Genomic DNA, 23,507 nt, shown 5'->3' with positions numbered 1-23,507 from the left:
TAGCCAAACATACATACATACAGACTCATGACAGTAGAGCTGCAACAGTTAATGAATCAGACGATTGGTTGCCAACTATCAGTTGTTGAATCATCAACCATTTTGAGAAAGAAACAGGAAAGTTCTCTGATTGAAGTGAGGCTGGGAAAAGAAAATAAGAAAATGGTGACCTGATGTTATGTTTACGGTTTGCTCGTGCTTTTTCGCCAATAAAAATAGTTCGTTCTCTGCTTCTCAACTGTGTGCACCCTCTAGTTTCCATGACAGCAAACTGACTGTCCCTTGGTCTTTGACAAACAATGCTGGAAGACGTGTTTTATTTTTGACATTTTAAGAATGATTTAACTTGTCATGGAAAAGCGTAACTTAACATTGACTCAGTTCTTTTCATCTACAGCCTACAGTAACGGTGAGTCAGCATTAACAATACCAGGACCCTGAAACTGAAGCTGCTGCTAAACAGAATTCAGCCTTGAAGATGATTTTTTCTGCAATGATAAGTAAACATGTCCACTGTGGGGGAAAAAAAAAGAAAAGCTGAACATCAACAAGCGGAGGAAGAAAACTTTACTCCAATGTTGCTCTCATAACTAGGCACATATTTTCATCTAGAAAAGGATGTTGTAACCACATAAAAACAAGTTCATCACTCAGATGTGTTTTTATACAACCAGTTGCACAATGCCCTTACAAAGTCTCCTCTCTAGAACAACGAAGAACCAGGACATGCACTGACATCTAGTGGATGTTTGGAATCTGGTGTTTTTCTTTCTTAATATCTTATTTGCAATTATAGATGAACGTCAGATTTATCTCACTGCACTGTATTTGTCTGCTGTTGCAGAACAGTCAAGTCGAATGAAATAACAATAAAACCTTTAAATAAAAACACAGTTTTCAGTCTGTGACTGTGCTTCAATGACAGAAGGTCAGAGCTGTCATGAATTGCTGAAGGTGCATTAAATGCTAGGATCTGAGTGTCTTCGTTGCCCAGAGGAAATTGCTGAAGGCCTCTCGTCGATAGCAGCAGATGGCAGCATTGCTCAGCATGATTCACTTAAGACCATTCTTAAAATAACTGGCCTATAGACACAGACACACACACAGGCATACTGAGCTGTAAGTCATGTTTTCTATTAATAAACCTGGCTGTAAATTACCAATTCAAGTCTTACCATGATGATGCCTATTAATGTTTGTTTTCAATTGCATTTGGTATAAAACAAGTAGCAGGTTGAAGTAAACTCAAACTATGGCATCATGTACAATAAGTAATTTAACACATCTAACAAATCCACTGTATTAAAAAAACACTCTATTTTTACCACAGAAAGGTGATCTTGAGGTGACAGAGAAATCAGAATATGATGTATTACTGTAAAGTAGTTGGTTTAAACTAAATGTATCTGGAAAACAAGTCAAATTTAAAGGGTAAATCCACCAATTTACACACTGAAGTGTGTTTACATGTCTTGCGGAGTAATACTGCATATGTGAAAAAAAGTTGTGTAAAGCCTTTTTTGGCTCCAGAGAAAGCTGCATATAATCTGGTAAATGGCTTCCAGTGATGTAACTCAGTGGCTAAGTTGCAATGTGGGTAATGTAAGGTTCTGAAAAGTCACGGTCAATTTTTGCACTTTTAAAGCAAAAGGAAAGATTTCTGAAAAACTTGTGAGGTAAAGAGTGTTGCAGGGATGACATATTTTTGTAGGCTAACCCCAAAGTTAGCATCGCCCTGGTCCCCTCGTCAAAAAGCCTATGGGATTTTTAAATTGCATTTTTGAATATCGCTGGAAATAAACTCTGTGGCAAACAAAAGTTTATGATACTTACGCGTTTGGTTCAGAAGATAATCTTCACAGATGAACAACACTTTTGTGATTTTTGAGGTGTAAATTTAATCGCTAGTATTTCAAAGCTAATGTTAGGCTATGAAAAGACACTGCAGTCGCATGGCTTAAATGACACCATTATTACGCTTCTTACTGTACAATTACTGTCTTTTCTATAAATTGATAAACTTACAAGTTGTAAAGTTAGAGTTGGAATAATTTGTAACTGAGGACGGACTAGTGTAGGGGAGTCTCTGTGTCCGGCGTGATGGTGTTAAATGTCCCTGTAGTCGCCTTTTTGTGACACGTAAACACTTTATAATTAAATTGTGGGACATTTGGTGATGCATTTTATGTCTTTGTACAAAGAGTGTGATATCTTCAGTTTGTGTTAAGGACATATCTTATTTTAGGCATTTAACCATAAACCAATTTTAAAGAGCGTATTTTTAAAAACGCTAACCAATTTCCAGGCTTTAGGACTACAAACTACACCGTTAAATTAGACAATCATTTACAAAACACAAACAAACAAAACACAAAATTCAACATAATTGAAGAAGATTTGAGTCCTCTGACGAAAAAAAACACTCGTACGCTTACATCCACCTTAAATAAACAACAACAATTTGGACATGTAACATCTGAGCACTAATCACTGTGTTTGGCTCGTGGTGGTGGTGCACGCGCCTACATATACCAGACGCCCATGACGCGTCGAGAGGAGGATTTCGTGAGTGACGTCGCGTTGAGCCAATCAGAGAGGAGAACGGGAGACCACCGCAGGTCGCTCTGTGCTGAGGTTAGATTGCGCTCCGTATTATCTCGTTCGTCCTCTCTTCTTATAATATCCAGTCAGAGAGCAGGTGCGCGAGGAGACGCGTTGACCGCAGCTGCGTTTAAAAGCCGATGGGAGAAAAGATTCATGGAGCCAGTCCGTGTTCACCGGTTCGCTGCGGCTCGGCCGGGGACGGACCATATCAAGGAGTCCGAACAGGTACCGTGAGAGACGGACGGCATCACACGGGGATTGTGGACTACTCCGCGCTGAGATGGACTGTGTAACTTAGGTGTCGTTCCGAGACGCTGCAGGAGAAATTAATCCCGTTTTTTAATGTCCGCCGCTGTGAATTGTTTTGTGTATTACTGGGTCATGTTGTCTGCGTTCAACACGTTGCCTGCGAGCTGAGGCTGGAACAGGTCACTGGTTCACTCCATCCATAATTTAGGTAAGCACAGTATCTTCGATTATGTTGCATGTCACGCTCCTATTCTCTGTCACAACACACGAGTAGATTTAATGATGCTTTTAATGTATACATGTATGTTTATTAGCATTCACCTGCTATTATTATTACAGTGTTCTCCCCATCTCACTCCTGGCTCATCCCACACTTAACAGTCCAGAGTCAATATATGATGTGTGCATGCACCTGAATGGAAAATATGGCCAGTCAGTGTGTGAGTCCCACACCTTTTTAAAGCCACCACCGTGGTGAGTTTAATTTTTTCGTGTTGTTTGGGTTATAAAAGAAGCTGCACACATTGGCCTAATGGGCTTACTGGAATCAGCTCTGTAATTACCTCCTGTTCCTGGCATGGCTTGGCATTTTTCACCATTGGAGGCAATGCTAATGTGGTAAATGAGATTCAAGCACTGGTACCAAAACAATGCTTTTCCCAACAGTGATCTATTTTTTTTGTGTGCGCCAACTTTTAGATCAACACTTTTCAACACTTGATGCCAAAAAATTGCTGGTGCTGGACACGGTAGAGATGCAGGTGTGTGACTCTGTGCACATGAACGAGGTATCACATGTAGTCAATCCCTTAAAGGATAAGTTCACCTGAAGTGTCAAATTCCATCATCATCTACCCGCCCCCATGCAGATGGAAAGTCAGGTGAACTTCCATCGTCCGCATAACATTCCTGAAGCTTCAAAGCAAAACAGCATTGCAGCATTCTTTTAAACAACTGAAATAAATGGCGACTTGTTTTAAAATGTAAAAAAACAAACATAAAATTGATCCATACACTTGGCCGTTGTAATCCAGGTCTCCCGAAGCCCCGAGATCCCTATTTGATTTGAAAAGATGTTATTTATACCTTTCTAAAAGCGGAAATCTTTACTTTAGCTGCTGAGCTAAAAGTGTTAGCTGTCTGAGGTGGGTACGCGAGCTCGACACACTGTCTTGGCCACGTATGAGTATATTTATGACTGAGGAGCATGATCTGACGCCATTCTCTTCATCCAACAGTCAGTGGTGAAATGTTGATCTGAATTAGTTATATTACTCTGACTAGCAGACAGACTGGCATTTGCATGCTGTTGTGAATGAATGAGGAAAACGTAAATTAGCTGGTGGCATGACACCGGACATTTCACAACATAGAGTGTTGCTAACAACACAATTAGCTGTCACTTCAGGAAGCCGCTTAATGCCTGATTGCTTTGCACTTGTCTCGAAAGGGACTGGAAAAGTGTTTTTGTAAAGACTGGAGGGACTTGTTCTTTACAGCAGACAGGAAATATTCATCTGTGCAGATGGTTATGTTAATTGACTCAGGCTCCTCCGGACGAGACTCCAGCGAGCTGCCGGCAGCGCGGTTGGTGGTACCTACCAAACCCAAACATGTCTGTGGCGCTGACGCACCAAAGCAGATGGTTAGAGATGCAAACAGACAGAATCATCATTGATCTGTCAGCAGTCTGAGTGGAGGTGATGTGCTATGTACAGACTTGGATATCAGCAGAATTTTACTGAGATCATTTTGTTCCTTTTCTGGAAATCTGGATTGCATCTATCTACTTTAGTTTGAAGAAATGGCTGCAAGCATCATCATGATAATAATCATTATTGATTAATCTTATGATTATCTTCACAGTGAATAAATAAATTGTTAATAGGGATGAGCATTTCAAGAAAAAATCTATTCGATAGTCAGTATTCGGCTGTGATTCGATTATTTGAAGATCTGCTGTTTGAATGTACAGTACTGTAGTGTATAGTCTGGTGGTATAGCATTAACTTCAGATCCATGGGAAAAATACGTTTAATCTTTGGAGAAGGCGTGTTGCATGTGTCATATTGCTATTGGAGAGGAGAGTGAGCGAAAAAGCAGCTGGTATTGGGGTCTCTCTACTGTCATAGGGTTTAAATGAGTAAAGAAACCATTTCAAATATTCAGAATAAACTTGTGAATTTGTAAATTTGTTTCTGTATTTTTGAAGCTAGTTGGGGATCAGTTTTCTTTTGATTGACTAATCATTTAATGGTCTAACTGTCAGTGAATGGTGTTTGAATTCTGTTTCTGAGATCATCCACCGTGCTGCGATCTGAGTGTGGAGCTCTTGATGCAGCTGGACAGAGGCTGCCTTGTTTTTGAATGAGATAAGAATTAGCCCAGGGCAGCGGTGTCAGACCCTGTGATGGACATTTAGACAGGGAGCGGAGAGGACAAAGTGAGTATATGTGTGTGGAGTGCAAAATCATTACCATGCTGCAAGTGGAAGATAAGGAAATCTGTCAGATTCCCCACAGGAGATGCTGCAGGCAGTTTCCACTAGTTGAACAAGTAAAGGGTAGGGTAAGTTAATCTTTCAATCAAATGCACACTCGTATGCGAAAAACCTATTTTTTAAAAATATAGTCACATTCTGAGCACGAGCAGCGAACATTTACTACACCGTGTGTTGTATATTGTAGCAAACGTTTCTGGTTTGAATGTCTAAAAGGCTGCCGGGTGTTTGTGTTTGATTCTCTATGGCTGAAAGCATTCCTTTCATCATCCCATTTCCATTCTGATTATACTTTCATAAGCCTTTCAGTCAACAAAAAACCTATGATTTCAGTCAAGTAGAAATCCTGTCAGACAGAAAATGACGTTGTTTTTCATCAGAAATATTGTGAGGCATACATCCAATGCCAATGAGACATCTAACCTCTGCAAATTGCCTCTGCTATGAAAGCTTCCCAGAAGGTCAGAGCAGCACTACTCATGTAGGAAGTGGGAGACGTCTGTGAAGGGGAAATTAGCATTCATTCATCCTTCAAATGGAGAAAAAGTGGAGGGGTCTTGGGTCAGTCCGATGTGGCAATCTGGGTGAGACCATCCCCCTCTTAAAAGTCTGAGTGTGACCGAAGGCAGTGACACCCGTAAAATAGAGCACAGATAAGAAAAATCTATTAAAGAAGTGTTAACCTCACTTGCACTTTGCAGAAGGACCACCTTATGAAAACTGACATCTGGTAATGTGAGGGGCCATGCTGATAATGTCAAAAATATTTACGATGTAAGATCTGGATGATTACATTGATACCTTCTGAACCGGACCACAACAACCAATGAGAGAGGCATCCCGGAGAAGCTGACGATGCTGCCAAGCAACAGTAAACATTCTAGACATGAGGCTAAACTTAGCTAGCTCACTGCTTTTAAGTGAAACATAAAGGTGTTGTTGATAATATTCAGTCACTATATGGTATTTCATCTCCCACCTTCAATTGTTAACAGTTTGTGCACTCGCTAATGTTTCTAGAGTTAACTTATGTTGCTAACATTAGCTAGCAAAGTTAACTTTGCCTGATGCTTACTAATGTTTATTCCACGTTGTACTACTGGCTGACAAACATTGTTGGAAGTAGGAACCAACCGTCGGAATTATTTTACAGAGACAAACAAGACAATCATTTTGCACCTGACAAACATTTTACAATTATTAAGTCACAATCATAATAACGTTTGCACCTTTCTACAGTTCTTGCTGAAGTGTATTAAACTGTATTGACCACGACTCCGCACTCAACCAGACTTACTGCTGCAAGTTGTTGCACCACCCTAATCCCCAGTTTGTTTACGTCTGCTTCCCCTGGAGATAACGTGAGAGGGATCATGTGTTTGCCCACATTTCAGTCTGCAGAGCCATGAAGCCATAGCAATGTTCACTGTTTATTCAAAATGTTTCAATATTGATACATGTCACACTGCACTTTCTTTGGTCCTTAGCAACACGCCAGCCAAGTATGAAGCAGATCGGATGAATGGTTCTTAAGATATGCGAATAACAGTCAGACAGACAGACAGAGTCCTTTCTTTACACTTAGATATACTGTATATATTTGTGTCTAGGTGTGTTTATGTTAGATCTTGACCGATGTCCCAATATAGTCTGACTCCTCCCATGTATTAAGCAGTGGGTATAAGCTTGCATTTGGTCGACTACTTCAATGGGCATTCTCCTCCATTCGTGGATACTCGGACCTAGCAACCTACATGCTGAAAATGGCTTACCCTCACACTAATCTGGTCCGTAACGGTGCAAACATAAATGAGCTAGCAGCTGTTACCTTGTCTTTTGTGGGGATCAAGCCATTTTGATTGTTTCACCAATACAAAACCACTGTTTGCTTCATTCTGGGTTTAGCACCACCCAAGACGATTGTGATTGTTGTACCAAGAAATATAAACAATCCAGAGTATTTATCCCCAGAAAGACAATATGTGCAGTCTGACCCTGCTGCAGCACTGACACAGCACCGAGGAGATGGCCTGGCCTTGTGAGACTAGACCAAATATATGGGCCTGTATTATAAGTTTATCACTGATATATCAGTAGCCTGGCGTTTTTGTATGTTAAGAGATGATAAGCAAGAAACTTCATGCTGCTGCAGGTCAAAGATATATGTGAGGTAGTTTTAAAACAGTGACCCCATTTCATGAATGTAGCTGTAACTGTCAGAGTAGTACGCACTGATCCACGCAGTGCTCTGCACTCTTTTTCACAGATTTGAAAGCTGTTTATCCGCTGTGGAACTCACTGGGACAATTTGTATGTGAGGTAACGTGATGCCAGGATTGCTGTGGCACAACATACTGAGTTGGCCACCAGCCACCGCTTACTAAATGTAACTGACAGTGGAAACGTTGAGTTTTATTTGACACTGTCGAAGAAAGAGGGTTTTTTTTTAATTCGCTGTGGATCCTTCACATATAACCGATACAAGAACTGCTAAATCTAACTTTACCTCAGATTTTTAACTCCTAAGCCAGCAGGCCGATTTTATCAGATTTTCTTACTGTCAAACACAGATTTCATGTATGGTTTCTGCCTCAATCAGTCAGGGTATATAGTACATACAGCATGTATTTAATGTGTTTTTATCCTTACTTATTTTAATCCACTTCTCTCTGTCTACTCTTCTGTCTCCTCACATGAGGTTCTCAAGTTCTTTATTTGTCACTCTCATAATGCATACTTGGCACAACTGAGGAGAAAATATATTCCGACACAGCAACACCACTCAGAGGGAAATATTGTGCTTTTTCTCCACTACATTTATTTGACAACCTTAGACATAGTTACTTTTCAGATTTTGTTTAATAACACAATATGTAATATAATAAATGAAATAACTTATAAATTAATTCACAAGCTACAAGCTACCCACCTGAATGTGATGACATGCATAAAGTAAAGTCTTGAGAGGGCGATTACTAATCACTTTTACATTATTGATCTACTTAGTTACTTGCTGACATCATGCCTCTTCACAAATTGCTTGTTTTAAATCATCGATTTTTTTCTTGATTCACAGCAGAAAGGGTAAAACAATAATCATGATCGCCTCTCTTTCCTCTCTCTCAGGTAGGATGATGCCTCTCGGTCAAACCTGCTCCTCCCTGTTTCCTCAGCCCTTCTCTGGAGTTCAAACGCTGCATCAGCAGACGGAGCGCTCCTGAGAACTGTTTGGCTGCCTGGCTGACATCACGGGGAGGTGATGCGACGGTTTGTCTACTGCAAGGTGGTGTTGACCACCTCCTTAGTGTGGGTGCTGGTGGACGTGTTCCTGCTGCTCTACTTCAGTGAGTGTAACAAATGCGATGATAGGAAGGACCGCTCGCTGCTCCCTGCCCTCCGAGGTGAGTCTGCACTGCTGCTGCTACACCTTTCATTTCCAGGGGAGACGAGGCTTTAAGTTTTCTGGGGTCCATAAAGCACTTTACATCCTATCCCTTTCCTACTCTCTTTCTGTGTATGTTTGTCAGTGTTCTTGATTTTCTATCATATTATTTTATTGCTCATTATAACCAGAGTTAGTTGAGGAGACAAAGGGCTCTACAGTGAGTCTAATTTCAGACTTCTGAGAGGAAGTTAAAATGTTAATTTTTGGAGCTTTAGCTGGTGTTTAATGGGAATAGTTGAGGAGAGAAAATTAAGCTTTGTTCCATTTGTGATTTATTGAAGGGTATTAGTCTGTCGAGATGCAATTGCCTTTTTCTGTACAGTTAATAACTTTTTAAATTTAAAATCTATAATGATATCAAAAATTAAACATATCTCCATTAAACATATTGGAGTGTTTATTCCATATATGTTTGAATTCCTAAAGTCATCTTTGCATGAAATTACATTTAAAAAAACAAACACTTTCTATTATCCACATAAAACTATCTTGTGCACCCTCTACAACTTTTGAGACTCTGTTGTATAACCTGTGCCCTGTATTCATCACAGTAAATGACTTTTTAGGTAAAACAATTTTTTAATTAGAGGATAAAAGCCTTGCGATGCAGCATCTTTTTCACAAGGGGAAAATTAACAGGCACTTAAACAAGAAATTAAAACATAAATAATAGTAATGATCAACAATCTAACTAACTAACTAGGAAGAACAGACATAAAATCCCAAACCACACAATACATATCTGGTACAAATGTTATCTGTACAAAATTGACAAGAAATAAGATAAATTCACAGACAGAATAATGTTATGTCACAGTTCTGAGTCTGCTTACTGACATAAAATATGAATAATATCATTGTGTGGTGATGCAGCTGTACGTTCAGATAGATTTTTCTGCATTTTCACCCAACGGAAAAGTAATGAGACATGACGTCTGCTGTGGTTGCTAACCCATCTCATGTATCGTAAAATAAAATTCTACAGATACATTTAAATGTTGTACTGAAGTTCACCAAAACCAAAACCACACATAGCCCTCTTGAGAAAAGTGTGGTGGACATGTTTTAGCTTTTAGCCATAATAATTCCTTTCTTGAAATAATTACACCCAATTAAAATGAATATAGGTTTATTATCAGTGATTAATAACAGTCTGAAACAGGCTGTGTGGAGTTTGTTATGCAGCAGTGAGACGTCCCTCGATACAACTTCTGTATTCAGAAAAAAATCTATGTTGATTTAGAAGTACATGGAGCTTTGATTTAATATATCTTCCAGATTTGAATGTTGGGTAGAAAATGTGTAAATCTTGAAAAGTAAGTAACACGTTGCAGTTACTACTGTAGGTACCTTATTAGAACAGTAACTCATTTATTTCACTGATTACTTCCACCAAAAGTAATTGGTTTGCTATCATTACTGTGACGAGTAAGTTTTTAGTTACTTAATAAACATATTCTTTGAAAGGCTGCAACTCATTAAAAGGAGGCTGCATATTTTATATGATATACTGTGCTATTGCGTCTTTTGAAGGGCTCGTTGTATAGTTGGAATATGGTCTCAATAAAAGATGTAAATACAACTCTCCTTTTGGTAAAGATCCATGGCACACATTGTTTACGCTGAATAAAAATACATTTATTTTACATGACACTTTGTATTTAAAATGTGCAACCACACATCTCTTTGTTTGGCTTCAGTCAAACAAGCCTGTGATTGTAAACTGTGACTTAAAATGTCCAATGGTTGCCGCAGGATGTTAAACACATTCATCATCTGCCACAAATCCTATTAACACAATGAAGTTCTCTGAAGGGTCAAAACCTTTCCCTGCTAGGTCAGAAACATAGGTTAGATAATCTGTAGAAATCTGTTATACTGTTCACCATAATATTGAAATAACGATCGACAAAAATGTCAGTACAAAGGCGTAATTGTCAGAGTTTTTGTGATGTAGAGAATCTCCACTAGGTGTGCGTGTGTGCGTGTGTGCGTGTGTGTGTGTGTGTGTGTGTAAATGATTCTGAGGTCGACCTAAACCACAGCGCCTCTTTAGCAGAGTTCATTTCCTCACATGCTCTGCAGTAAGCAGGATTCTAAGAGGCTTGCTAAGCTGCTTTTCAGGTTAGAATGAGGCAGAGCTGCCAGCCACTGAGACTGGTTACATTACAAACGTACACTGTGAATAACTTAAATATGATGATTTGTTACATTTCTACAAACCTGAGTGTTAGGGAAGTTTTTTCAGACGTTGGTTTTCCAGCAGCTGTTTGTAGTTTCATCTTCTCAAGTTCAGTCATTCAGCCTAAAGATGACACTCAGAATCTGGCACTGATTCACATGTTCCCTCTTTGACTGTGATCAGTTTACCACAGTTTGTTTACTCCTTAAGCATTTCTGAATGGTAACAAGGAAGTTGGCTGACATGTCTACAGCTTTTAGATCTCGATTAACACACATTAACATTAAATTTCAGTTGTGTTTCTGACTACCAGATCAATGAACCTGCACTTTGAGCCCTGCTTTGGTCTACAACAACTACTGGGAAAAATATCTGGGTCGGCTACATTTTTGACTTTGTTCAGCAGTAACTTTGTCGGTAGCCTTGTCTGTCTGCCATTTCCTTACCTTTTTTGCTGTAAACCTCTTCCTACGGGATGATGAGTTGAGCGACTCTGATTAAACCACTAAGCAAATGTTAAGACTGTTGAGTTAAACAAGCTAGAAGAGGCTGAAGAGCTCAGTGGCATCAGCACTATGAGGGAGACTTTCACACTACACAAAGCAAAATTGACCGAATACTATCAATATTACAAATTCTCACTACCAGGCTTGTTCAGTTATTTTCTGCACCATTGCATCTATTTTGGACAAGAGGACAGTGCTCCCACACTCGTCATCATTAACAGGGCAATAATGACCTTTTAAAGGAATGTCTGCTTTAAATTTCTGATTAAAGAAGCCGCCCCGTAGCTCACTGTTTTTTAGTTAGGCCATAATGAACTTTATGGTCTGTCGCTTCAGCTTCGCTGTCATGTTTATTTAAGAACTTACGCTTGCTTGACAAACTGCGGTAATGCTGTTTGGATTGGTTGCTTTTTGTCAAGACATACACTATATTGCTAAAAGTATTCGCTCACCCATTAAAATAATTGAAATCAGGTGTTGCAATCACTTCCATGGCCACAGGTGTATAAAAGCAAGCACCTAGGCATGCAGACTGTTTCTACAAACATTTGTGAAAGCATGGTCGCTCTCAGGAACTCAGTGAATTCCAGCGTGGTACTGTGATAGGATGCCACCTATTCAACAAGTCCAGTCATGAAATTTCCTTGCTCCTAAATATCCCACAGTCAACTGTCAGTGGTATTATAACAAAGTGGAAGCGATTGGGAACAACAGCAACTCAGCCACAAAGTGGTAGGCCACGTAAAATGACGGAGCAGGGTCAGCAGATGCTTCTCTATCTGGCAATCTGATGGACGAGTCTTGGTTTGGCCGTTGCCAGGAGAACAGTACTTGTCTGACTGCATTGTGCCAAGTGTAAATTTTGATGGAGGTAGAATTATGGTGTGGGGTTATTTTTCAGGAGCTGGGCTTTGCCCCTTAGTTCCAGTGAAAGGAACTAACAATTCCATGCTCCCAACTTTGTGGGAACAGTTTGGGGATGGCCCCTTCCTGTTCCAACATGACTGCACCAGTGCACAAAGCAAGGTCCATAAAGACATGGATGAGAGAGTTTGGTGTGGACGAACTTGACTGGCCTGCACAGAGTCCTGACTTCAACCCGACAGAACACCTTTGGGATAAATTGGAGTGGAGACTGAGAGCCAGGCCTTCCCATCCAACATCAGCGTGTGACCTCACAAATGCGCTTCCGGAAAAATGGTCACAGTTTCCCATAAACACACTCCTAAACCTTGTGGAAAGCCTTCCCAGATGAGTCGAAGCTGTTATAGCTGCAAAGGGTGGACCGATGTCGTATTAAACCCTATGGATTAAGAACGGTCTGTCACTTAAATTCATATGCAAGTGAGCGAATACTTTGGGCAATATAGTGTATAAAGGCAAGGATGTTGCATAGACCCATGTTACCACAGAATCTTGTTTACTGCACAATTTCCTATGGGTTTTTGCACCATATTATAACTTGTATAATATTAGTTGTATCAAAAGGTCTTTGTTTATCTTCTCAATCCAAATCTATAATAGACTTTGACATCATCATTTTTATTTTCTCTTCAGGGTGACAAAAGTGGAGTGCCCCTTTTGTCATAGACTCTGCTTTTATATAAATTCACTCACTTAACGTGGTGATTTGGTTGTCCTCGAAGGTGATGGAAGTCTCTTTTTTGGAGAAAGCCAACCATTTGTTACACTGGACTGAGATTTGTAAAAATCTACCCTGAGATGGTTACATCCTCTGTGAACTTCTTACAATGAACCTGTGAGTGGAGTAAGAGTCAAGGTTCATTTATTTGTCGTCCTACAACACTGTCACAAACATAACTGTCTGTGACTCACTTCTTTAAGGCTACACATTCACTGCCGAATGTTTCAGGTTTAATTTTTTCCTCTGTATTTGAAAATGAAGACTTTCAGCAGTCAAATCGATTGAAAATGATCAGTTGAATTTTTCTGTAGATAAAATCAGTTTGACATTTTAATCATTTGCAGCAGAATGGTGCGTATTCACAGCTCTACAGTACCTTTGATACAACTTAAAAACACGCAGGACAGAAGAAGAGGACATGGTTTCTTTATCGTAACTGTGATCAGCTGCTCGAAGAGACTGAGCATCACAAGGCAAAGCTGTGTGCAGCACATGATATTTCTGAAAATGAAATGTAACAGTTGGGAATTACGCTGTGAATCTTTGTATCGATGTTTATCAGTGCATTATATATTTTTAATTTTTTTGTCTGCAGCGCTACTTACTCCACAAGAGGTGTTGAAGTGTATCCATTAAAACATCATTCATAACCAGGATAAAATGAAAACAGTGAGATCAAATGATCAACTTTTATTTGTTTGAATTGTCAAGTACATACTTTTGGCAGGATTGCCCATAAACTGATTCTGTCTGATTGTGGAAGATGAAGGTGTAATTTAACAGTTTGCTATTCATTTGAATGTGATAACAGAAGGTTCATTAACAGCATGAGGAGGTGAAGTGAGATCACACCACAAAGTATGCTGCAGAATGCTATTTTTAGTTGTTTTCAAAAATAAAAATTACAACTCTTTCTGTGAATTACTGTTTATAGACCACCCTCTCCCATACCTGCCAGTATTGGGCTGTGGAAAAGAGGGAGATTTCTGGAGTGTTGGCCACCCTACACTGCAGATTAATAGAGTAAATACAAGCTATGAGTTTAATACTAATGGAAATGTAATTTTACTTTCACGTAAAATTACATTTTCATTAGTATTAAACTCATAGCTCACAGCGAAATGAATAAAAAATATTAGAAGTGTAGCCTACAAAGAGCAATCAAGTCTGCATCTCAAATTTAGATCACAAAAAAATTTCAAGTGCAATCATTGTGTGGAGAGTGTATGTGTGTGTTGAAGAGCCATCATTGCCAGATAGACCTTTTTAAAACGAAGAAGAGGAAGAACAGAATGATGTAGGACTACAGTCTGAAGATTTGAGGGAAGATGATGAGCGAGAGAGACAGGAGGTGACTGTGCACTAAGATCTTGCATCTTTTCAGGGTGTGATTTTTTTTTTTTGATCACAAATGTCAAGTGCAACTAAAGGTTTTCATTGGTCACACCTCAAATTTAGGTGTTTGTTTGTTAAGCAGTTGAGATTATTTCAGTTTCTTCTTGAATGTGATTTAAAGGACATGCATTTGCACATTTTATTCTGGTTTACAATCAATTAAATGTCTCAGGAAATTGAATAAAAATGCATTATTTGGTGCAACTTAATAAAAGTTTATTATTCTGGAGGCCTGGGAAGACTTGAGTGCTGTGACAAGCTGCATGTCAGGCAGGGTCGGCTGGGTTGCCAGATACTACGGCGCACACACACATCCTACACAGAAACTGAGAAACATCCATTTAATTTGTACCAATATGGAATCAAGAGATTATCGTGAGAAAGGGTGGAAAAATGGGGAGAGTGCTGGCACGGAGAGAGCCTACCATTTTCACGGTACTCATTCCATTGCTGATATCACACTTAACTGTCACACTGCTTCTGTCTTATTGCCTTGAAACTTTGGGGATGTACTAGTTTCATATTAAAAAAAAATACGTTGCAGTTAGGGTGACGAAGCACAACCGAGCAGTGTAGCAGCACTCTACAGGGTGTTTGGTCCTGCTCTGCTGCAGATTTGTGTTCAACAGGAGCTTCAATTATATATATTGTGATGCCAGATGGGTCACACTTCCAGGCAAGAAGCAGTGCGGAGCAGCAGAGGGAACAGGTAGAGGTAAACTGTGGAGGAAAGAGAGTGGATCGGGCTTGTGATAGAGCCTCTGACTGAGCACCAGCACACAGACCTCCCTGCAAAGTAAATGGGAATGAAAAGAGCCAAAGGAAAACCTTGTCCACTTTGACTAGAGGAATCTTGAGATCAAAGAGTCCAGCTGAGCCCTCACAAGACCTCTCAATAATTAAATATAGTATCGAGAAGGCTAACATGTGCCATGTGTGTAATTTGAGAGTCTAGTCTCACAACTGACAGGTGGACAGTGTGACATGTGGCACTTTATTTTTGTTCAGCCCTGAAATATGAGTGATTGTGTCTCAGAAGACTCATTACCTGTGGGTGTGAGGGGAACCTTTCCACTGTAATTGCTTGGGATAAAGCTGCAGGCAGGGACGCAGAATTAGATTGATTGACCCGAGGACGGACGGAGCCAGTGTTTTCTTCCCAGATGATCGTGGTCATCTTTTATAATGAACACTCTTGTCAGGTGTGTGTGTGTGTGTGTGTGTGTGTGTGTGTGTGTTTGTGCGCGTGTGCGTGTGTGTGCGTGTGCGTGTTTCCTGAGGCTCCTCTGATCTGTCTGTTGCTAAGCAAAACTATATTTGTGTGGGAGTGTTTCTAGACTTTATACACAATTTGACTGTATCATTTCACAGATGGAGAAATTTGAAAGTGCTGATTGAAGGTGAAAGTGACAATTTACAGTTATAAGGGAGCTAAGTTGTTAATTTGAGCATGTGCTAAACACATTTTAAAGTCATATTATTTCAAACCCAATGTAATAAGCCTTTATAAGAAAAATAATCGGCTGCCTAATGTAGTGTAAAAATGCTGACATTTGGTATACAAGTACAAGTGGTTAAAATGAGTTTAAATGTTTGAAAACAAACCCCTTTTTCCAGGTAGGGGATCCTTGATGCATCCCCTGGTTGAATTGCTCATCTGTGACATAAAATACACCCTAAAACCCAGTGGTGGGAGAGAAAACAGGGAATACAAGTGAAAACAGATGACATTTCCCACCTTAGTGCTTTCTAATGGTGTTATTTTTGGTACTGCAAATCTGCAGAGTTGCCACTCAGCCTTCATTTTCCCGAGAGATTTTGTACCCGGTGGTGGACAAAACAGTAGTCAAAGTGAGGTTTATAGAGCAAGAATCTAAACGCAGATGGTGTCATCATTCCACAGCCATTACAATTTTCAATCAAGACTGACTTCATGATGATAATGTTATTGCAAACAGCCTGTCTATTGCCAGTATTCCAAGTAAAAATAGAAATACAGAAGGACAAATAAAATGGCTGAATTAAAAATTATTATGTCAAGTTCTTGTCCGCAAAATGTACTTACTCTATGTTATATTATAAGAAAGAGCATGATGTTGTAATTTGTCAATGTGGAGCCAATTTGAGATAGTTTGTATACTATATGTGTAGAGAAGTAATATAGTGTTCCATCCTATTGTGTACTTTAAGGATATCATGTCTTTTTAATGCAAAAAGTAGGCTAACTAGTAGACAAGTGTCAAAAGAATTAGGAAATTAAAATTCAGTGTGCAGTGATTCAGTGCAATACTTAAGTAAATGTATTTAGTTACATTCCACCATTGCTGAAACCCCAATATAAGCTTTGGCTGTGCTTTGAGCTAATTGCTAACTGCAGCATCCTAATATGCTCACCCTGACAATGCTAACATGCCTGTATCTAGTAAATAGGCAATAGCTGTGGTATTTACTTGTGTGTTAGCATGTTAATCTTTGCTTAATGGCTTTAAATGAAATCGTTGATATTTCAGCCTGTCAGCCTGGCAGATATTGCAGTCCAAGCCAGGGCAGCTAATGTTAGCATAATAAAGCCATTTAGCCTAGAAGGTAAAAATAAAAATAGAAATGGCAGGAAACAATTCCAGTTGCTTCAGCAGTTTTGACTGAAATGTTCTTTGTCACAAATAGAAAACATGTCAATCATATTATTTGGACAACACTACAGTTACAGTTGACTACTGCATGTATCACATATGGGGTTATCCAGGTTTGAAACATGTTAATTTGTCATATTGTTTTTTAACATTCAAGTTGTAACACAGAGATGTAGTTGTAAACAGGGAATGACAGTTTTCCTTGTTATTTCAAGGCCTGAGGTCTTTGTCGTTCAAAAGTCAGAAAGTATTCTGCTCTCTGCAGTTGCCTACATGTGACAGAGCTGTTCCACACATTCAGTAAAGCTAAAATATGTATAGTTTTACATTTTTAAAATAATATGAAGGATCAACATGTTTATATTGTGGTGAAGGCAAACAAAGTCAGGGCTAACTGGACTGTTTGTGATGGTTGCTGGATTTTTCCTGAAAATTCGAACACATCAGAGAATTAATCTGAACCTATGGACTGATGGAAAGTGAAGGCTAAGCATGTGTGTGATGGACACTTTGCTCAGCCATCCAGCTCAGCTCTCGAGCTCTGTCCATCAGATTTAAGCCAGTGTCCGAATGGAGAGTGTCAGCAGCAACATAAAGAAAAGAGCAAGATCAGTCGAGGTTAACAATCCGGCAGACACCAGCCCGTCTCAACAAGGGGTCGTAGAGAATCCTCTAAACTTGGGGCCCTGCAGCTAATGCGAACTGTTTGTCCCCCTTTCATGGAAATCACTGCGTTTGCTTTGAGAGAGAGAGAGAGAGAGAGAGAGAGAGAGAGAGAGAGAGAGAGAGAGAGAGAGACCGGGTGAAGAGAGCTGGCTCTATGCAGCAGCTAAAAAAAACAGCAATGCTGATGTTTTGCAGGCGTTTGACTACAGGAGCATCCAGCAAAGAAGACCGTGTTATTTCTAGAAAGGATCCTACCCTCATATTACTTTTTCTTCTATTAATACATTCTCCCAAATCGCTGAATTCAAAACATTTTCTGTGTGCATTATGTAAGTGTTATTTAGGGGGGATATGACATGCTGCTTTACATAGTATGCACATGCTTTCAAAAGTGATGATGCTCATTTTCATGTTCATACTTTTATTTTGGATTACTACTCGAATAGTATTAAATGCTTTAATACTCAACAAATGTATCAGTCTGAAATGCTCTGTTCTAGCTCCACCACCTGGGATACCCAGTCTGCTCTGATTGGTCAGCTCAGACATGCCTGGGCCAGCACTGCTAATGCTGTTTCTCAAGCCCCAAGGAAGAGCGCCAGGCTTTAAAGCCAACTTTCATAATGCCCAACTGTTTAATTACAATGTAAAACAAAATTACTTATTTCTTTATCATAATTTGAGCTATTTGGTCCAATACCATTTTGAAAATCTAGAAGAGCCACTTCAAGCTAGCTGGTTGCTAATCCAGAAAATTATCCAGAAAGCCAGCTTGGTCGGTAGATGTCCTAATGCAGAAAATCTGGATTATTTTATTCTGTAGAAGTTGAGCTTTGAGCACTGAGCAGCTTACATAGGAATGAACGGGGCTCTGCCTCCACAGCTGTATCCAGATTTGAATTGTTATATCCATGGTGTCTCTAGTCAGCTCTGTCAGTGTTTTTAGCTTCCAGTTAGCTTCACTTTCTACTGTGAATGTCACCAAAAGTACAGTATCCTAACCAAAAACACCAGCAGGCCACTGACGTTACAGTATGGTGTTACCCAGCTAGCTGCTGGGTGCTAATCAAAGTTACACACTGCTGCCTGGCAAATAAATTCCTGTATTATTATCTTCATCTTCAGCAGCAACAAACTCACACATACATGTGAGGATCCTGGAGCAAAACGGGCTACGTAGACCAACAAAGCTAACGGCAGCTGAGCTAGCGCTGTATCAACATTACAAACACAAAAATCAACACTCGGTTCTCAGCATTAAACCGGCTATTCGTTATTTGGCTAGCTTTAAATGAGGCATTATGCTCGCATAGTTTTCTTTTTACTGTCTCTCAATATACAGTTAGTCCAACATTGCCCCAGACTAAGAGTAACATATTAGCCGATTAACAGATGGTCTGTCTTCTCCATCATTGTATTATCAATGTCTGTCGGTGTCTTTCTAAATCCATTAAACAGTATAACATCATCTCAGTCAACATAAATACTCAATACTCCAATATCATAACACGGCGAGCTCGAACTCCTACAAATGCTGATAAACTAGGTTTCTGCGTCATCGCTTCCAAAAATCTGTTTCTGTCCATCCATACATAAACACTGAAAAACAGAGTTTCTAAATATCTTCACCCAGAAGGAGTTATCCCCCAAAATGGTGGTATGTATACCAAAGGCCAAAATGCACAGAACAAGCTCTGTTTTGAAATGGTTTGTGGAATCCCATGCTATTGAGGCCGCCCACAAAAAAACTGTCTGGGCTATCTTATTCAAGAGTCTGTGGGTTGGTAGACACTCCAGATACTCCAATGTATGTGCACAAGCACTGAAAAAGTGAGTTCTTCATTTAAAACACAAAACGCCAGTTTGCAGCATGCACTTGATCTGAGCTACAAGCATAGAAAATTACACTTTACAGTGTGTACAGGGGAGGAACCAGCATGCTTTGCTGCACTCTCCTTTGCTTTATGAGCCAGATTATAAACCCTGTAATGTCCACAATGTAATTTCTACATTTGAGAAAGGCTCATTACTTTTAATAGACGTTCAACACGTCATTTATTACCATCGTTGTGGACTAATTTTTTATTAGATTAAGATTATTTTCTTCTCAGAACAGCAGAAGTACATTTCTAACATATTCTTCATAACATTGAAACATTCTCCTTTACTGAAGCTTGTTGTCAAACCAGCACAATCTTTATGATATATTTTTATTCAACTCGTGCACTTTTAGTTCATTGAGTTCTTGAAAAACCACCACCCCTTTTTTTTCCTCCGCTTGTTGGACAGGGCACACAGCCAACAGACTGGGTCAGAGAGGTCAGTCAGTGCTCATTACTCACAATCCCATTTATAGAAGAGATTTGGGCTATTTGTAATTAAGTTGGCTTTTATATCATAATATTCCCCCCTTCTATTATTCCCTTATCAAGAATCGGCAGTATATACAAAGTGATTTATTTTACAGTGCAGTTTGACCTTAATTTCTCCCCTCTTTTGTGAGAAAAATAAAACAATGCTGGGATAAATTTCTCATCAGATATCCTTTTCTTCATTCTTTCTTCTCCGTGTTACGTTCCAGCGGTGATATCTAGGAGTCACGAAGGTCCGGGGGAGATGGGCAAGGCGGTGAACATCCCCAAGGACGACCAGGAGAAAATGAAGGAGCTCTTTAAGATCAACCAGTTCAATCTGATGGCCAGCGACATGATTGCACTGAACAGGAGTCTGCCAGACGTGAGGTTGGATGGGTGCGTATGCTTGGACATCTTCCAGATGCATGCTGTGAATCACACTACTGACCCTTAAACGTGCACGCACACACGCACATACACACATACACACACATAGACATCCACTTTCCAACACAGCAACGTAACACAAGTCGACCAGTCTGCCTGCAAGCATACCTTTTAATACCTATCACACATTGAAAGGATCGATGGCCTCCTTTAAGGGGCACAATGTAGGTTTGGAAGAGGTAATTCAAACTCAGAAATTGAATATTAACATATAAACAAAGTACAACAGTATGAAATTGCGTTGTCCTTTAAGGTCAGTTTTTTTATTTAGTTTGTGTAGGCATAAAATAATCAGTCAATGAAGATCTTTCTTTTCTATTTTAAAAAGTCTTCTTTAAAACTATGTAGTGCCCTTTTAACGCCGGGTTGGCTAGAGACTGTTCCAATATTCACACGGATGTGTTCAGTGGGTCAGCAGGGTTTCTTTATTTCGACATAACAGCCTCAACAGGGTTGCGGACGGTGACTGTTTCTGCTGATTAAATGCTCTAAACTATCAAAACAATGTGACACTGATGGTAAAAATCCCTCTCAAACTGTTTGTCGAGTCCATTATAATTTATTGGTATTAATAACTTCAGCTAATGTGAAAAGGCGTCGCTAATTATGGGCACTGTTTCAAGGCGGAATCCATCCAATTCCTCTCGTGTGTACATTAAGCCTGACATTTGGATGGGAGTAGGGTTTTGTTTACTGTCGTTCAAGATCCACTTGAGCACTTAATGAAGACCCAGAGAGCAATTTGTGTGAAACATGAGCACATTCGTCTCAGGCTGCTGATATGCGGTGGCACTCGCCTCTCGTGGAGACATTATCGTAGTGATTCGTGTTTAAATATTCCATCTCAATGAGTTCTCCTCAGTACTTTCATTAAGGGGACATTGAAGGCCCTGCCAGTCACATGCATTGTGAGAAATAGGCCACCAGGATGAGTTTTTTTCACATGTATGTTACAACATTTTCCTACACCAACCCAAAAAATGCCAACTCAAGACTTTTTGCAACGTGGAGACGCAAATATAAAGATGATTTTAAGTCATCATTTAGTTTTTACCAAAAGAGAACCTATATAAGAACCAATATATTACTGCTCCTCAGTATAGATATTACATCAGCTTCATTACAGAACACACCTTAGCTTTGCAGAATTTCACCAGCTATGTGGTGAAAATAAACCAGAGCTGTGCACAATTGTCAGCCGCTGTCTCCGAAGGGCAATAACATTTTGTCTTGAAGGCAGCCTCCTGGCCTAGATGTGTCAGTCAGCGCCGTCACTTTGAATAGACAGGACTGCACCAGCAGCGCTGTCTGCTCCGGTAGCTTCTTTCACCCTCGCCACCTCCTCCTGCCATGACCGTCCACCCTCTTCCACTTCTGTAATGCAGCTCATTCTTTATTCAACATCATCCACTGCAACGCTGTCCCAAGTTTGCCACATTCCCACTCTTTGGGTTTGACAGACATCTCGTCAAGCCAAGGACATGCTGACATGGCTGTCAACACTGGTTTTACTTTTACTGCTTTTCTTCTTGGAGATTTCTGCCAGTAAATCTCATATGACAATGTTTCTGCACTGACGGCAGCATTGGATAGCAGCAAAACACACTCAGATTCTCTCCTCAGACACTTTTCAGACCGTATTAATAGCTGCTAGGGTAGAGAACCACTTTGACTGCAGTTTGAAAACACAGATGTACTTCTAGGCCAATTTAGACTGGGTATCTTTTCAGGTTTAGGTTTTAGGATATAAATTATTATATTAAGGTATAAGGCATTTGGCCAAACCAACGCCTCAGCCAAGTCCCAAAGCATTTTTCCTTTGTCAAGTCACCTTTTAAAAGACGTCTTTAAGTATCTAATACCTTTTGACATAAAAAAAAATCGGTTGTGTAACTTTAATTTGTTCAGTTACCCTTTTTTTTCTCCTTTCCTTGTTCTCCATCAGCTGTAAGACCAAGGTGTATACAGACGACCTACCAAACACCAGCATCGTCATCGTGTTTCACAACGAGGCGTGGAGCACCCTGCTGCGGACAGTTCACAGCGTCATCAACCGCTCTCCCAGACACTTACTGGTGGAGGTCATAATGGTTGACGATGCCAGTGAGCGAGGTTGGTAGTCTGCACATCGAGCTAACAAGCAGCTGGCATACAGTATGTATCTGTCAGGGAGAAAGGTTTCACTCCGTTGTTCAGCGTACTGGACATACAGACATTTTGAACGAGGCTGGCAATCAATGTGAACAATGTGAAAATGAACCAGGCTTGACCTGGATCATTGGGTCAGAAAGTTTGCGCTTTTGTGAGCTTGTTTGGCAAAACCCACTCACCAAAACAAATGTTGAAAATGTTTCTGCAAACCACAGACATATTGAAAGTTTGCATTTCTTTATGTTGCAATGTTAGATTCAGTTTTCTGATTATATTTCTGAATATTTTATTCCATTCTAAAGCCTGACCAGGGACAAAGACTGCAAATTAGCTGAAGCTAGACGTCTTATATGCATCACATTTTCCCATTTTCTGTGGCAATGTTGTATGTATCGTCCCTTTTATTAACATTAAAATAAAATAAATAAATAGATAAAAAATAATATTGTGAACTCGCTGTGCTTATGATCTGGTTAGGTTAAAGGTGCTATTTCTAAGAAGAGTATGATTTTGAGTCTCGTTCTTCAAGAACTGACACATTGTGATCGGCCTGGATGTCCAACAATCCCAAAGCATCAGATTTTGACGAGCTGGGAAATCCAGAGCCTAGTTTTTTGACTAGTTGGGAATGAGACATAAACAATCAACTTTTCTTACAAATAGAACCTTTAAGGCAAGAAGACGACTTACTTAGGGTTAGAAAAGATCACGTTTTGGCTTTAAATACCTA

At 39.8% G+C, this 23,507-nt stretch overlaps 1 protein-coding gene across 3 annotated transcripts in view; it reads left to right on the top strand.

Moving 5' to 3' along the window:
- Positions 1-2,608: 2,608 nt before the first annotated feature.
- galnt13 (polypeptide N-acetylgalactosaminyltransferase 13) overlaps positions 2,609-23,507 on the top strand; it is a 44,711-nt gene continuing 23,812 nt past the window's right edge. For all 3 annotated transcript variants that reach the window (XM_030429325.1, XM_030429324.1, XM_030429323.1), the window contains exons 1-4: positions 2,609-3,061; positions 8,480-8,754; positions 20,407-20,575; positions 22,572-22,738. In XM_030429325.1, the coding sequence (XP_030285185.1) occupies positions 8,613-8,754; positions 20,407-20,575; positions 22,572-22,738 (478 nt within the window). In that variant the 5' untranslated portion in view covers positions 2,609-3,061; positions 8,480-8,612. The remainder of the gene's footprint in view (positions 3,062-8,479; positions 8,755-20,406; positions 20,576-22,571; positions 22,739-23,507) is intronic.

The sequence above is a fragment of the Sparus aurata genome, chromosome 9 (assembly GCF_900880675.1).
Source record: "Sparus aurata chromosome 9, fSpaAur1.1, whole genome shotgun sequence".
In the NCBI taxonomy this organism is placed as follows: domain Eukaryota; kingdom Metazoa; phylum Chordata; class Actinopteri; order Spariformes; family Sparidae; genus Sparus; species Sparus aurata.
The sequence above is the reverse complement of the archived record's forward strand: the minus strand, read 5'-3'. Positions and strand labels throughout refer to the sequence as shown.